We start from the raw sequence: 17,474 nt of genomic DNA, 5'->3' as shown, positions 1-17,474 counted from the left end.
GTCCCCTTACAGCCCTAAGACAGGGTGCATTATAATACATGTGAGGCCATATCTGCATGAGCAGATAAGCCCCTGTGCTGGCAAGTTCAATTACTGCCAGTACAAGTGAACAGGCAAGCAACTGTAAATACATATGCTGGACACTGGTCAAAAAGAGTCCAACAGCTACATTGTTTGATATTAAACATCTCATACTAACACACCGATTCCAGTGATGATTTATTAATACATGCACCCAAAGGGCACCTTCGAGTTTCCCCCTGAAAACCTACCAACTACTGGTGTGCTCACTGACTGGTCTTAAACGGCCTGCCACCATAGACTACTTTGACCACCCCACCCCAGGGATGAAGGCCTTTGCTCTCAGGAGGTCAGGAACAACCTCCACCCACAGCAGGGCCTGCAAATTAGCATTGCAAGGCAGGGAGCTTCAAAGAATCCACAGCCTTTGGGGTATGCGAATCTGGGTCCGCTCACAAGAGAGGATGCGGACCATACAATCTTGACACTTACAATGCTGCTGCATCCGCCGCTAAAAGCCCAGCATGAAGTGGGCCAATGGAGTCAGCATGGTCCCCAGCCCTCCAGAGCCAAAACCCACCTTGAACTTGCCTGCTGTGGACTTCCAGGCAATGCCTGCAGTCTGTTTACAGGCCCCCTCTACCACAACTGCTGCCGGTGAAGAAATCCAGACACCAAATGACTACTCTGCACCCTTGGCTTGTGGAGAAGAGGACCAAAGGTGTCCCCACGTCCCAGAGCATCGCGAGGCCTGAGGTCCCACCCAATGTCTGATCTGTGGGGGCTTTGCAAGTAGGCAAAATTAAGATGCAGTTCTCCCTCAGCCTCTTCTTATGGTCCTGCTTTATGGGAGACAAGCTAGAATGTAGGAAATTGGTGCGAATTTGGCACTAATCTTGCAAAAGATTGTAAAAGTTAATGGAATAAAAAAAATAAAAAAAAGTTAGTGATGACAGTTGAACTTTTATGCCAAATGTATCCTCAAAGCAAGAAAAGCTAATTTGATATTCATCTTGGACTCCTTAGTGGCTCTTACATGTCTAACTCAGAGTCGAACAATCTCAATCACTTTGCGATACTAATGTTTTCATGGATAAAACTGAAAAGATTAGTCTCTTCTGCCACCTTCACAAGTTCCTCTCCAATGAGGATCCTGGAAGAGGGTACTGCAAAATAAGAACTGCCCCTCTCCTGGGTAATTTCAGTTGTTGTCAACGATCTGACCGGTCTGATTTCCACTACAGTATTTGGTTCTCCTTTAGATCCCATTCCGCTATTTGGAAGAAGTGCGCTTTGATTCTACATTGCCTCCTCCTCAATTTATGTGATCACTTATCAATTCACTGTGACTGGAAGAAAGCCCTGCTGTTACCGATGCTAAAGAATCCAACAGCATCCAGAAAACCTAAGTACAGACAAATTTAGTTTCTAGTGAAGATTATCGAAAACTTGGTCAGACCAACAGCTATCTTCCTTTTCGGCAGCCAGAAAAACTTTGGACATTGCTCAGGAAGAGTTTCAAGCAGCCAACTGCTTCTGTGTTGGTCCTAGATCTCTGCATCTTGGCAGACCATGTTCAAGCCTCAGTCCTGTTATTAGAACAGTCAGCCAATTTTAATAGTGTCCCCTGAACAGCTTATCAGACCAACAGTAGCTGGTGTAACAGGCGCAGCCAGTTCTTTACTTGGCAGAAGCAAAGGGATTTTAATTTCTTTCGAGTCTGCAATTAAAAATCCCTCCTGTGGTGTTACTCGGGGCTTGTTACTTAGCCCCACCATGTTCAATCTATATGTGTAACCGCTGGGATTATTTATTCACTCCTTTTAAATTAGATTTACTAACTATGCTGTCGATATCCAGTTCTTGATTGCAATTGACAAGGATAACCCTGACACTACAAGTTTTCCAACAATGTATGCTGTTTGCCAAGGATTAACTAGCATGCAATTGCTTAAAGTTACATTTAGACAAAACAGAACTACTGATTGTTTAAACGTCAAGTGGGCTGGATTTGCTCCTTACAAGTTTCTTGTCTCCTGAACATGGCCTTTCCTCGGAGCTAGTTTCATTGGTTCGAAGCCTGGGCTTTCAACTGGACACTTCTGTTTCATTAACCACAGAGGTGAATAAGCTCTATCCGCCTGTTGCCTGCACTTAAGAATTTTGATAAAGGTTCTACCAGATTAGCCAATTATTGTCAAGATAGGAAGGAAAAGACAGGAGGGGGAGTTGGCAGTTATATACAAAAATGAATATGGATGCTTGGCAAAAACCCCTGACCATTGCTAATTGTGATACAACACAAGTTAGTATTAAACTGTCCCCCAAAGTCACCTTCTCAGGCACACTACTCTACAGAGCCCCTGGCTCCAATAACTTCTTCCTAGAGGACTTTCCGTGAATAGTAGCAACAACCGTTGCCAGCATAGGATCTACCACCATACTTGGGGACTTTAACCCACACCTAGAAAAACTTGATAATACCATCTCAAATAGACTCATTCAAGATATGGAAGCAATGCAACTTAAACAAATGGTAAGCTCTGGCATACATGAAAAAGGTCACTTATTAGATGCTATCTTTTCCAATGAACCCAACCTAACTGTAGGGACCCCCCCTGCCAGTCCAATGATCAGATCACCATTTCATACCTCTCACGCTAGACAACCCCCAGTCTCTACCTACATGCAACAAACTCCCCAAGGCTGGGAATAAATGGCCAAGAACTATGACTGCTGGCAAGGTCAACGCATTAGAAGCTCAGGCTCCATGCCTGACAGACAACAGAGAAGGCAGATAAGAGGTGGGCAGACGAACAAAATAGAAGCTCAGCACCCCCAGAAAATCAGGTCAAGTAGTCGCCAATCCAGGATAAAATGAAGCTTGGTTTAACATGAATTTAATCTGGATTAAAAAATCCTGTCAAAGATTAGAAAGGCAATGGAGGAAAAACTATGATCACACCATCAAAAACCACTACAAGTTGGCCATTAGACAGTACCATAATGAGATGATCCGAGCTCAGGCCAAATATTTTGAAGATAAAATTGATTCAATCTGTAACTCCTCAAGAGAACTATTAAGAATAGTGCGCTTTCTAACCTCCATCGATCAGGAGACAATCACTCACTCCTGGTCCAAAGAGATGTGACCAGATGGCGAACTTCGTCAAAAATAAAGGTGGAAATGTTATATAACTCCCTTCAAGGAAACATCCTTCCAAACAAAGTTGAGGCTCACCCAAGTATCAGTGATAACTTGGGAATTAAAACACGGGTAAGTCTAGATCATTTTACAGACTTAAATGAGGAAGCTATGATTTTGATTCTGCAGAAGATTAAATCAGGCTCCCCACAAGACCCGATTAAGCCAGATGTCCTACTGCAGGGAGGTAAAAAGGCTAGGTCCACAACTGCAGCACTTATAGTCCAACCACTGCTGACAAAACCCCCACTTAGACCCGTCAGAGCCAGGGAACTATCGACCGATCTCGCTTTTGCCACTGTTACGGCAAAATAGCTGAAAACCATGTAAATCAGACCCTGTCCCAACATTTAGAGGAGAATGGGCTGCTGCATCCTACACAAATAGGCTTCCGACCCCAAAACAGTACAGAGTCAGCCCTGTTGGTGGTCACGGAGGAACTTAAGAGCATCCTAGACCAGGGGGACACAGCGCCATTCTGCTTCTAGATCTTAGTGCCGCTTTCGACACAGTAGATCACAGCACCTTGATCCGCAGACTAAAGGAAGCAGGCTCTGCGCAAGATTGGATATCCTCATTCCTACAAGATCGATCCTTCCAAATACTGGAAGGCGAGCACCTCTCAGATACCCTGCAAATCTCATGCAGAGTCCCACAGGGATCTGCATTGAGCCCTACACTATTTAACCTGTACATGCAACCATTGGCAAAGATTGTGCAAGAATTTGGGCTATCCATTGTGTCTTTCGCAGACGATACCCAGCTGATACTATCAGTGACAGAGGGCCCACAATCCATGCTTACCAATCTGGCGCCCTGCCTGGTAAAAGTAGCAGACTGGATGAACAAATGAAGCCTAAAGTTGAATGGAGGAAAAACTGAGCTTATGTTTCTGGTTAATAAGGTGTCCCGAGAAACATTATCTGCTGGCCTCCAGAACTGGGAGAACCCCCTGTCCCAAAAAATGCAGTAAAGAATCAGGGAATATGGCTAGACAACAGTCTTTCCATGGAGACTCAAGCTAGAAAACTATCAGGTACATGCTTCGGAATACTGCCCATGCGGAGGAAGACCCTAGCCCTCATCCCTGATCATACTCGCAGACCAGTGGTTCAGGCCCTGGTGGTATCACGGCTGGACTATGGTAACTCCCTCTATCTCGGCGCACCCAAATATGTCAAACCGATTGCAGGTGGTCCAGAACGCCGCAGCTAGGATACCGCTGCGCATCTCCAGAAAACAGTCAGCGAAAGCTGCACTGAATACACTGCACTGGCATCCAATTTAGGCCAGGATCAAATTCAAGACACTCTGTATTGCCCATAGAGCCATGAATGACAAAGGCCCAGCCTAAAGTAAAAAAACTTGTCACACCCTATGTCCCGGGTAGATCTCTAAGATCTTCTACAGATCTACTCATGAAAAAGACAATAAAGAGATCCAGGTAAGGAGGTAGATCCTTTTCACATCTGGCTCCTAGTCTTTGGAATGCCCTGCCTAAAGAAATGCGTCTGACGGATGAATTGGCATTCAGGAAGAAACCTAAAACTTGGCGCTTCCCATAACAACCTTGGTACCCTAACTGCAACTTCTCAGCGCTGGGAAGGCTTCGTGCAGCCATGCACTCTACAAATCCATAAACAAACATTGTATGGCCAGTGGTTGCTTAAGCAATTCTACTGAGCATGCTACAATACTGCACTGTATTATATACTTGGACACCACTTCCAAGGATATAAAGCGTTTGCAGAGTATGTAAAACATGGACAAGTTGGCATTGAATCTTCCTCCGACTGCTTTCGCATCTGCAGTACTTAAGGCATTCCAGTGGTTACCAATGGCCAAGATCATTTTTAAGGCACTGTTTGGTATTTACAGCATTCCATCGTTTCAGACCTTTGTATTTACAAAACTAACTTCAGCATTTCCAGACTCGCAGAATCTAGTGTTCTTCTAATTCTCATCTGCTCAGAGTTCCCAGATTCACATACAGCGGGTAGCGCAGAGGCCTTTTCGGTTGTAGGTAAAGGGGCTTGAAACGCTCTGCCTGTGTATTTGCGTTTTACCTTCAAATTTGCTGCCCTTCAGGAAAGCATTAAAAAACGTGGCTTCTCAGGAACTAACTGGTAAGATGGTGTATTTGCTGCACTTATTTTACTTATCCCTTCGCATACCACCAGAAAGCCTTCTTGGCATCAGTTTGTGTCTTCATAAAAATGGTTTTAGTTACATTACAATGCAATAATGCAAAGCATGAGAGTCTAGAGAAAACTCACAATATAAAAAGGTAGTATCTAGTGCATCATTCAACGTACCATTAGGCTAGGATTAATTATCCGACTACGTGAATGCTTGCAAGGCAAATAAATCATGACATGACTGCCAAAGTGAATATTGTCTGGTTTCCGCTAGTGTGATTTCTTCTCTTCTTTATTTGCATTGATATTCTCTCTTCTGTTCAGCCTGAATGACTATCGAAAGGATGATGTCTCGGAATGTTGGAATGCTTGGTCTTGGTTAGAGTGTCAGTTGAAGATGGGAGGCTGAGCAGTAGGGAGGCTGCTCCTAGTTGGGCTACTACTGATTACCATCTTACTTACTATCTACCTTCTCTCTACTACACGGAACCAGATATAATAAATAACATCTTTGGATCCTACTACTCGGCTTGTGTCTGGACTTTTTCACTCAATACATTTTGGCGACGATTTGGACTCATGGGTGAGTGCATCCCAGTACATTTTCTGTTGTTTTCATGGGTGAGTGTATTCCATTACTTTAGTCTGTTTTCATGGGTGAGTGTTTCTCAGTACGTTTTATTCTGTTTTCGTGGGTGATTACCATTTGCCACGTATGTACTTATCTATGTTCTGTATTTTAGTCCGGTCAGTCTTTTCAGCACTAGTTCGCTGTTTACTTCATGGCTGATCCTTGTCTACATCTATTTTGTGTTACCGGTGATGGGACCTGCGGATTGTAGGGGTGCCTGAGACGTCAGGCGTTTAAGGGTTGTACGTGCTTTGCTTACCATGCTTTCTTGTTTACCATTTGGTTTTGTGTGCTTGTTTTCATGAAGTTGCTTTTGTGCGTATTTATGTTACTTTTAGTAGTATTTCAGGGCATAAGTTCTACTTGGTGTGCTGCGTGCTGTACAACGCAGCTTTACATTTCTACTTTTCGTTTTCTTCATGCTTTGCCTGAGACCGTTTGTCCCTTCAGGTGTGTTTATTTCATGGTGTATGTTTGGTTTTCTGGGTTGTGCCTTTCCTTATTGTATTTTTAGGCTAATGTTTTACTGCATTTTCATGCCATTTTGTTATTGCATCTTCATGCCATTGTATTATTGTGTTTTCATGCAGTTGTATTATTGTGTTGAACAAGTTACTTCCCTTCGGTAACGCTTTTTCTGGTGGATACGGTATCTGCCTGTGGATTCCTCACCTTATGAATATCCCCTGTGCCAGCATTCCGCGGAATGTTTTCCTAGCTACGTCACCGGAGCTATAAGAGAGCCTAGTCGGCGTGATGACATCAGTTCGACCCATTTTTCCGTGCCTCCGAGGCGAACAGGTGGACCGACAACAGATTCAAAGTATACACAGTACACAACATCTGAACCAAAATGCACAGTACAAAATCAAAAAGGAAAGCTAAATAACATCAGCATTTCCTATAAATGAACCAGATAGAAAGAAAATACAAAGTAAAACAAGCCAAATAAGGCATCCTTTTAAGTATACAAAGGTGGACAACGGGGACGAGGGCGGGTCAGTGAGGAATCCACCCTTGTGAAGACTCAATGTGCAGTAGTAAGCCCAAACAAGAGGACCGCAAACTGGTAGTGTTGCGACCCAACCGTAAAACGGAGATACTTCTAATGTGACTGCAGAATGTGGATGTGAAAATACGCATCCTGCAAGTCATTCGACACCATCCAGTCCTCTTGATGCAGCGTCAGAAGAACCTGAGCAAGGTTCAGCATCTTGAATTTCTCCTACTTCAGGTAAAAATTCAAGACCCCGAGGTCCAGGATCGGACGCAACCTGCGTCTTTTTTGGGAATCAGGAAACACCACAAGTATCATCCCTGACCCGCTTCCTGCTCTGGAACCACTTCTATCACACCTATTTGTAGTAATGCAAGAACCTCCTTCTGCAGAAGAAGCAAATGGTCCTCTGAGCAAAAACCTTGGCAAGGAGGGTAAGGAGGAGGAAATTCCCGAAAGGGAAGGGCGTACCCAGTCTCCACAAGGTTTAAAACCCAAAAGGTCTGTCACGACTGATTTCCAACCTTGCAGAAAGGGAGACAGTCGACCCCCTACAGGACCCACATGATCCCGGATAGGGGATCTAGGGCTGCTTTCCTGTGGTACCAGAGGGAGCAGGGGAGGCAGAAGAGGAGGAGGAGAGATTGCGGGCAGAAACACGTTGGCGACCTTTGGCTCTTCCTCTAAGATTTATAGAGCAGATTTTGCTGCTGCTGAGGTTGAATGAAGTTGCGAAAGGAAGACCTTACAAAACCTCGATATTTCTTGTAGCTGAAACCTCTCGACTGGGTCTGCAACCCCAAGGATTTCACAGTGGCCCTGTCTTTAAACCTTTGTAAGGCCGAATCTGCTTTTTTCCCCTAAGAGCTTCGACCCGTCAAAGGGCAAATCAACAAGAGCGGCCTAGACATCAGGGGAAAATCCAAACTAACGAAGCCAAGCCTGCCTTCTTGTAGCTATGGAGGAGCCCATAACTCTGGCTACTGAATCAGCTGTATCCAGGCATGATTGGATAATCTAGCCGCAGCCTGAGCATCTGACAGAACCTCCATAAAGTTTACCCTCTCTTCATCAGACAACTTAGGGGCCAATTGCTTTGCAGAGTCCATCAAAGCATGTATGTAGTGGCACAACAGACAAGTGGCATTGGTTGATTTCAGTGCCATGCTAGAAGAGGAGAAAACCTTTATAGCTGACTGTTCCATTTTCTTTGAGTCCCTGTCAGCTGGGGCCTGTGGAAAAGCATGTGATTGCTTGGAGCAGGATGCTTGTATCACCAAACTCTGGAGATGAGTGAGAAGAGAGAAAATCTGTATCCCCTGGAGCAGTCCTATACCTCCAAGCCACAGCCTTAGAAACAGCAGGCGAAAAAAGTGGTTTGCGCCAAACTTCGATGATCGGATCCAAAAGAGTTTCATTAAAAGGTAACAGAGGCTCAACTATGGAGGAAGGTGAATGCAACACCTACGCCAAATTTGGGTTATATTCAGCAGTAGGTAACCACAAATCTAAAAGCTCCGCAGCTTTCCTTATTACTTAATAGAAGGGAGCTACATCTTGAGGAGGTGAAGCCCTTGTAGAAGAGATCTCCCACTCAGGGGAGGTGTCCAATCCACTCGCCTCTTGAATTCCCTCAAATTCATCCAGAGACTCCTCCAACTCAACCTCCTACATCTTCTCTACGATACTGCTCTAAAAGCCTCTGAGCCTCTCTCCGTGAACGAATCCGTGGACGCGGCGTCGGTGGCGCCATATGCGGCGCCGACTGCTCCTGAGCTGGCGTCGAGGGAGGCTCCGATGGAGGCACAAGAGCCACACGAGGTCGAGAGGAAGGCTCTCCAGACAGTACCGAAGATTCCATCAACGGCGTAGATACTCTCGGCGCCGGAAATTGCCATGACTGCGCCATCGGCATGAAGGGTGCTTGGGCATAGTGTTGTGGCATGCCAAAATTGAATGCCAGCGGACCCACGGGACCAGAAGGTGCTCTGGATTGGAAACCCGCGCTTTGAAAAACTCCGTACATGGCATTTAAAAAAGGCAACGGATCCGCCCCTGGAGCCGGGAATGGGGGATATGGATTCAAACCCGTATCCAAACGAGGAGTGTCTGACGTCGGAACGATCGGATCCACTGCTGAATCCACCGGTTCAATCTCAGGCACAGGAGAAGATGGAACATCCTGAACCAGCTCGGCGTCAGAAGTTGGTGAATGGCGAAGGAGACTTCTCTGGAGTCGCACGAGGAGAAGGAGAGGGCGAAGGAAAAACAAAGTCCTTAAGGAGACGTCGAGTGTCAGGCGAAGGCGATCTCGAAGCCTTACTCTTCGTCTAGCGGCGCCGAGATCCAGGTCTTCTCTGTTCGTGTTTTCTCGACTTCGAGATATGCGAAGTCGACAACTTCGACTTATCACGCGTGCACCCTCTACCTTCTTTCTTCACCATGGCCAGAAATAACTTTGCTTCCCGTTCCGTAAGTGCTTTGGGGTTCATCTTCCTGCAACAGAAACAGTCCTCCACGTCGTGATCCAACGATAAGCACCACAAACAATCTTCATTGGGGGTCAGTGATGGACATGTGACCTCTACATTCCTTACAGGGCTTAAAACCAGACTTCCAGTTAACGCAATAACAAAGTAACTCCACAAATCTAAAGAGTGCTAGAAAACCGTTACGTGTCGACGGCGTGGAAAAAAGGGAACGGACGTCATCACGCCGACGAAGCTCTTATGGCTCGGGTGACGTCATGCGGTGTTGCAAGCGGAGCCAACGTCCTTGTCGACGTTGAGAGCTAGGAAACAAATTCTGCTGAATGCTGGCACAGGGGATATTGATAAGGTGAGGAATCCACAGGCAGATGTAGCCATCAGAATAGGATAGTACTTCCTGCAATCTATTACCCCGTTTCTTTTTCTTTCTCTTTCAATTGTTGAATTTACCTCTGACTTTCCTCATTCTTTGTTTCCTTCTTCAGGGCATTTCTTTTGTTGATGTAAAGAAAGCGGTTATATTCTAGTGTGATTTCTTCTCTTCTTTCTTTGCATGGATATTCTCCCTTCTGTTCAGCCTGAATGACTATCGAATGTAGGATGTTGTCACAGAATGTTGGAGTGCTTGGTCTTGGTCAGAGTGTCAATTGAAGATGGGAGGCTGAGCAGCAGGGAGGCTGCTCCGGGTGGGGCTACTACTGATTACCATCTTACTTACTATCTACTTTCTCTCTACTACATGGAACCAGATATAATAAATTACATCTTTGGATTCTACTACTCTGCTTGTGTTTTGACTTCTTCACTCAGTACAGTTTCGCTCTAAAATGCTCTCTCCAAGCTTAAGTCCCAGTATTGTCCTTCAGACCTTCTGCATTTCACTCACTGCACAGTTTAACGGTGCATGAACCATCAACTCTTAAAAAAAGGCCTCATAAAAAGCACTCCAAGGAGGATTGGGTCTCAAGACATTGTGGGTTTCTAGTGGCATGCCCACAATTTGCACCATGCACTCTTTAAAAACAGAACAAAGCATTTGAAATACAAGTTGCAGTATACAGAGTCCAACCCTAGATGGCAAGAGTGCACTGTGTGTTATCTGCAATACCAGTTGCAAACCAGGTCCTTCTAATAGTTTTTCCTGTATGACATATGAACTACCCACAAAAAGTAAAATGAGGGTCCCTGGTAACTGCACAGTGAACTTCTGTAACGACCATGAGCGAACATGATTTGTTGAGAAAGATTACAACCAGGCTACATGGAATCACTTCTCTGGGGTAGTATTATGCAAAAATCTCAAATGCAGTGCAAAAAAAAAGTAGGGACACACTTAACACAGAGAGAACACAAACATTTAACAGAATTTTATAAATCGTCAAGTTAAGGGATTAATGCCATTGGAAGACAGTCATGAAGACAGAAATTATTCCATGAGAGTAAAAGAAATGAAACTATTTTTGTGAGTATGAGAGCAATTTGGTTATCTGAGATGGGCAATTCCAGTAGTATAACAGGGATTTGGGTCATGCTGCTAAAGATTCTCGCTATACTTTCCAATGAATATTAGAAGTTTACAGTCCTGAACAAAATATATGAGCTAAAGACCTTCACAAATGAAATATCCAAACAGTGTTGACGTGTCCTGCATGTCAGTACTCCAGCCCCTTCGAATGCGTGGGAGAAACAGGCCATTAGCCTGGAAGGGTCTCAACAGATTGGGATAAGCAGAATAGTTTCCAACATACCAAAACTATATAAAAATACACTAGATTTAAATAGCTGACGTTAAACTATTCACCCACAAAGTAATTTTAAAAAAATACCAAATTTAGAAGTCAAAGAAGGACACAAGCATAAAACAATTTTTTTTTCCCTTAGGAAGTTTAGGACAGCTAACAACTATTCAGATATGAACACTCAATATAGGCATTAATAAAGCTTCTTATTTTATTATAATAATCCAACAATAGATTACAGCCCAAGTAAATGTAGTGGGTAACTTTTTATGTTTTAAAAGAAAACACTAAAAGGGAAGTGGTCTAATACCGAAGAGATTAGGATGGGGACATCGAGAAGATAAAACATTTTAGTCTCAAAAAATGAAAAGGCAACTTTGAAATTGTGCAACATGAATGTTGAATGTGCAAAAAGGCTGAACAACCCTGCAAGTGAATTTTTTCAGTTAAAACAACACTGCATTTTGGACAGAAGACTGCTTTAGAAGGGATAGCAACCAGGACATAACACCACAGGAATGTCACTCAGAAAATATAAGCATTACCTTCAGAGGAAAGTTGACGTCCATATTCAATAACTTTTTTGGCAATGATCTTAACTGCCAGAGTAAATGCAGCAGAAACATAGTAGCTTCCAGGTTCAGCAATCAACTGAATGCCACTTTCTTCAGGAAAGTATACCTCCAGCAAAGTGTTGATAGAATGGTTTATCTAAGATAAGTAACACCCAAAAAACAGGTCATGAACTAATCTTTACCAATGCAAAGTCATTCATCACTTTAGGCATAAATTAACAAGCCATGTTAATTATTGCACATTTACAATACATTTGTCTGATTATTCATGCTCGTTGTTCCTATAAGCTTTAGTCATGGGCACCAGTTAATGCTTAAAAATAATCCATAAACCCAAATCTTTCATAGAAGCACAATCTCTACCTAAACCCAACATTTAGATGTTACTAACTTTAACTACAAAGCGCTAATTACCAAGATGGACCCAGGTGCTAAAGAGACCATATGATGTTGGGACCAAGTGACATTTGCAAGCTAGTTATGGTTTGATGTCTTAAATACTTAGACACTTTAATATAAATTAAACAACTGTTTTTTGTACAGCAACACCAATTAACATGGATGCCTCGGAGCTGTTTATAGGAGAAACTGATCAAAAATATAGACAGCCCTGAATTTAGGTTGATTCCAGGACACTTGCTCGTTTTCCTCCAGCCCGGCCTATAAACACCAAATCAGGAATATTTTACTGAGCAGCAACAAATCACTAAGAAAACATACATATGAATTTCTTATGCAAATGCATATTAACAGTAGTCTGGTGGCTGAATGGGAGGCCTAGGTACTTTTTTTTTTTTTTTTTTTTAACAGTCAAGCAGATTACAGACGGCAAGGTGGTTATCCAGAGTGTACAACAAAGGCAAAACACTACATGTATAGTTTTTGACAAGTTGCTTTATACAGATATTGTAGATGTGCTTTTGGGGCGCTAGAGTGCCAGGATTCAAGATACTCCTGCTGCTGAAGTAAATAACTGAGTAATAACCAGTATGTTACTGAAATAAAATCCACATTGGTGGCATGGACAATGCTGTCGGATCATGGGCAGATACAGTGGGCCTGGCGACAATGCCTAAAACGTAGCTGCAGCTCACTGTGGAGCAGTCTGCTTCCTTGAGGTGTGGGCCAAGCTCTGGTAGTGGGATGGAGAGCAACGGCTGACTCAGTGATGAGTAGTGGGGCTGCAAAGTGGCCCCTACTGTACATGAAAACAAGCATCTGAAACTGCAAGAAACTAGACAGAGAAAGCCAGATAATTGCAAATGCCTATAATGCCCAGGCTGTTTGAAAGGAAACGCAGTGGTGCCTGGAGCAGAATCTATTGAGGAAAGCACATCAAAGTGATACAATCTTGTGACCTGGGCAGCAATGGAAGCTTTGATGGTACTGTGACCTGAAAGCCCATGGCAAAAAGCAATCGGACAAACCAAGTGGCATTCACAAGGATAATGATATAAGCACCGAATCGAGACACTGGGTTCAGCTGCTGCAGTAATCCCCAACATGCAGACTAACCAAAATACAAATTATAAAGAGTAAAGAGTAGTGAAGCTGCATGGAAACAGATCTGTAAATATTAATGTTGTACGGACGTGCCAGACCCCATTAATGTCCTAGACGCACGATCATATACAAGACATTGTAAGCCGACAGAGCATATCATGCCAGAACGAAGGGATCTCATTTACAACTCAACCAGACACGAAGCAACCGCAAGAATACTGGCAGGAGTAGTGTTGCAACAAGTCTGAACCATCTAAGCCGTGAGGTGGAGACAAGGCGCTGCCGACCACAGACCCTGTCCGGAGAGTAAATATAAACATAAGAGAATAACCACCATAGAGCAAGCTATCAACGGAGAGCTATCTGTAGAATGAAAGACCAGCACCAATCCAAGCTACTCTTTGAAAATAAGAAGCAAATTGTAAGACATTCAGGGGACATTGGTCCATCAGCAGCTGGACCATCAGCTGAGGACGACAGGCGAAAGTCAGCTCTAATACCATTGGATCGGAGCGCTGTGTTTTACTGAAGCAGCGAAAGCCACTGATCTAATTAAAAGAATGAATATTAACTAGCACAAGAAGAAACTCACCAAGGTATACTGTAGATGTGGATTCATAACAGGCTAAAGCCCCGGGTATAAGTGGTATGTCGTGCAGACTGAACTGACTTACCCAGGCAATGAACCCAGCACACTCAGCAGGATTAAGAGATATACTATCAACATTTGTTTGCTGCCAATGGCTGTGGGGAAACAACTTAAACAGCTACATTGACAATGTATTTGCTGGATAGTTACAGAAGTTGCTTACAAAAATTAAAGTATTCAGATACTCTGATGGTGCCTCTTCACAGGTAGAGACTGGGTACAGCCCTAAGGGCGAACCAGGCCCCCTAACACTGCATGTAGTACTTGTGAGTCGCCCCTACAGCAGGCCTTACAGCACTAAGGCAGGGTTTTTTGTATTACATGTGAAGACATACTGGCATGAGCAGATATGCCCCAGTGCTGGTCAGTACCATTAATGCAAGTGTATGTGAACAGGGAAGCCATTTTAGAACATGTTCTGGACACTGGTGAAAAGGAGCTCCCCAGCTACATGATTGCTTCACTGAAAATATGGACATTTGGTATCAAATATCTCGTGTTGATAAACCCACACGGATTCCAGTTTTGGATTTAACAATACGTGCACACAGAGGGCATCTTACAGGTGCCACATGAAAACCTACCAACCTCTAATGTGCTTGCGGACTGGTTTCTGCCAGCTGGCCACCTGAGACACTGCTCTGACCTAGGGTGAGAGCCTTCTGGCCTCAGGAGATCCAGAACAAAAGCCTGTCCGGGAAGAGGGTGTCACACCGCTTCCCACAGGATGACCTGCTGGTTAACCTTCCTAGGCCACCAAGCTTCAAAAAGCTGCCACCTTTAAATTGCGAATCTGGCTCTCCTCGCAGGAGGAAGCTGACCCCCTTCGTCCAGAGCCCCTTCATCACCTGGACAGACGAGAAAATTAGCTAATGAGGTAGGCGTGCCACCCAGAGGCTAGAACCACTCCTAAGATGGGCTAAACTGAGGTGAACACAACTTTTCAGAAGTAGCCATCTTTGTAATGGCAAACTTAGGAATTCTGGGACAGGGCTATTCACACTTCCCACAGGACGTGGTCATATAGAGGGCACAGTAAGCCCAAGGGTCAGTAGCCCATTGGCTTCTACCCTATACTTGGTGTCAACTTTGCCGACCTGCCTGCTGCCTTCGCCAATTGCACCAAAAGTAGACTGTCCTGCAGCTTCTGAGTCCCCAAAGCCCAGGAGACCTGCCAGCACTTTAACCAGGAACCAAGACCTCCCGAGATGCAGCAGACCTGCTTCCCTGTTATGTTAGGTTATGTTAATGGGTACTTGGTATAGCTTAGCGACTCACCACTTAAGGGGCATCTCAGCACTGAAGAAGCAGACACAAAGAAGCAGCCATTAAAACAGCTAGGTCCTAAGATGTTTTTTTAAAACCTTTTAAAAACCGAGAACTAAGTGCACACCCTAATGAACAAAGGAAGCTTGTTCCAGTGGTCCTGCAGGCATACAAAAACCCCTGGATGGACTCTGTACCTCAGAAACCCAATGCCTGACACCATTGCACCTGCCATTCCAAGCCAGAGTTAAAGTGGGACAACTGTGTCAGCGTGGTCCCCCAGCCCTCCAGAGACTGGGTCCTGTGTGATGAAACCTCTTGTGGACTCCCAGATGTAGTCTGCAGCCTCTGCACACAAGCCCCATAAACTGTGACAATCCCGTAAAAAAAAAAAAAAAAAAAAAAAAAAACAATGACTAAGGACACCTCTGCACTTGCAGCCCCTGGGCTGTGGAGAAGAGGACCACAGTGTCCCCATGTCCCTGAGCATTGGGAGTCCCGAGTCCCCCTGTTGGTTCAGCCAGACTGGCATCCCAGTCCGAGCCTGCAGCCTCTTTACATGAAGACAAATTTCCCCATTGAGTACCATTGGGCACCCAATGCTGTTTTGCACCTCTTCACTCAGCCGCTTTAGTGCCGCTGGTAATGTTCTGCTGGTGCAGCCTTGGACCTTGCCCACCGCTCACCTCGACTCCTGGAGATTGGTCCCATAAGTTGCTGTAATATAAAAGAATGTCGCATTGACTTTTCCTCCTATAGGATAACATTGCAGCTTCCAGAAATTGCAGACTTTTCAAACTCTAAAATATTTCTATTAAAAAAACATACCGAAGGAATGGTTTCTGGAGCCAAAGCACAAATAAAGTTACTGGTTATTTTTATAAATTGGTGTCAATCTCCTTCTTGAGTCGTGTGTCTCACTTATTGACAATTGTGTGCATTTTCAGATGTCTTGCACTCCTCTGTGATATGTCGAAGGCTGCTCGGCCACACTACCCTCTAGAAGAGCACCTCGGGATTGCCATTGAAAGCAAAGCCCCTGTTCACTTATAAGGGAACCCCTGGACTCTTTGCATGATATATCACATTTTGATATATCATATAAAGAGACAGCTTCCTACAGATAGTTACTGGTAGAATCAAAACTGGCATATGGAAGCAGCTGGTGGGTCAACCTTGAGAAAGGCCTTTAGGTCCTGGCACATATTTTTGTAATACTACATATTAAGATGGGACACTATCCACGCTAAATTTAGATAAATTCGGGCACCACAGACAAGTTGTTCCCAACCCCATAACATTAATGAGGAAACAATTGTTTAAGCCTATCCCTGCCCTCTGGAAGATAACCCCTGCAAGGGACTCCACATACACCATGCAAATTGGGTTGTGTGGATGACGTGTGGCATAGGGCTCTTAATGTAAACGCCATCCACGTATGCTGCAGCCACAATATAGTGGTTTAAGATAAGTGGCAATAAACAGTACATTTACCAATGATCCTTTGACAGCTCAGCTATTCCTACTTTTTCTGAGGAAGCAAAAGACACAATTGATGGACAGAATGCAGAACAAATCAAAACATTCATATCCAGTCAAGAGATCCGGGTTAAATCTATCATTCTTTTGCTCACCTGCCACCCCCGTTTAGACCTGGCCATATGCAAATCAGTCTTGACCCTGTGCCTCATGGTAACAGTCCAGCCCGAACTGCCAAGCCAGGTCTTCCCTGGACCGGAAACAAGCATGTTTCTGAAAAGTTTCAGCGCTCAGTCCATCATCTCCTTGGGTTTACTTTTGCAGCATTCTTAAATATATCTTAACTATATTTGAATATGATGACTGAAGACCGATCCAAAGGGTGCTGTACACAACGTTGGCTATAGCAACCTTGTGCTGAGCGCCTCGTCAATGGGCAGTAGCCAATGGGCAGTAGTATGGTTACATTAGTCAGTATCATCAGATGCTTATCTCATCTGTGAAATGTTGAAAGTAAGTGGTGGTGGCGGCGCAATGCTGATCTCATTTTCCAGCTTAAGTCCAGGTATGGCAAAACAGGTGGTTGTGGTTTCTGGGGTCTGCCACCTCAGGGGGAAGGGCATGTGGTCAACTCTACCTCTAGTAGGAGCTGGGTGACATTTTGCAGGATTACCATCTTGAAGGGCTGCTCTTTTAAAGAAAAGCCCATTGAGCAGCCAGTTAAGAGCCCTATTTAGGGTTTTCGGATTCGGAAAAACCCAGAATAGAAGAGAAAAAAAACT

General features: G+C 44.3%; 1 protein-coding gene across 2 annotated transcripts in view; it reads right to left on the bottom strand.

The window, feature by feature from the left end:
* AZIN1 (antizyme inhibitor 1) overlaps positions 1-17,474 on the bottom strand; it is a 565,763-nt gene that overhangs the window by 166,647 nt on the left and 381,642 nt on the right. For both annotated transcript variants that reach the window (XM_085605134.1, XM_085605135.1), the window contains exon 9: positions 11,766-11,931. In XM_085605134.1, coding sequence (XP_085461260.1) covers positions 11,766-11,931 — 166 coding nt within the window. The remainder of the gene's footprint in view (positions 1-11,765; positions 11,932-17,474) is intronic.

Source organism: Triturus cristatus, chromosome 5_1 (genome assembly GCF_964204655.1).
Source record: "Triturus cristatus chromosome 5_1, aTriCri1.1, whole genome shotgun sequence".
NCBI lineage: Eukaryota > Metazoa > Chordata > Amphibia > Caudata > Salamandridae > Triturus > Triturus cristatus.
The sequence above is the reverse complement of the archived record's forward strand: the minus strand, read 5'-3'. Positions and strand labels throughout refer to the sequence as shown.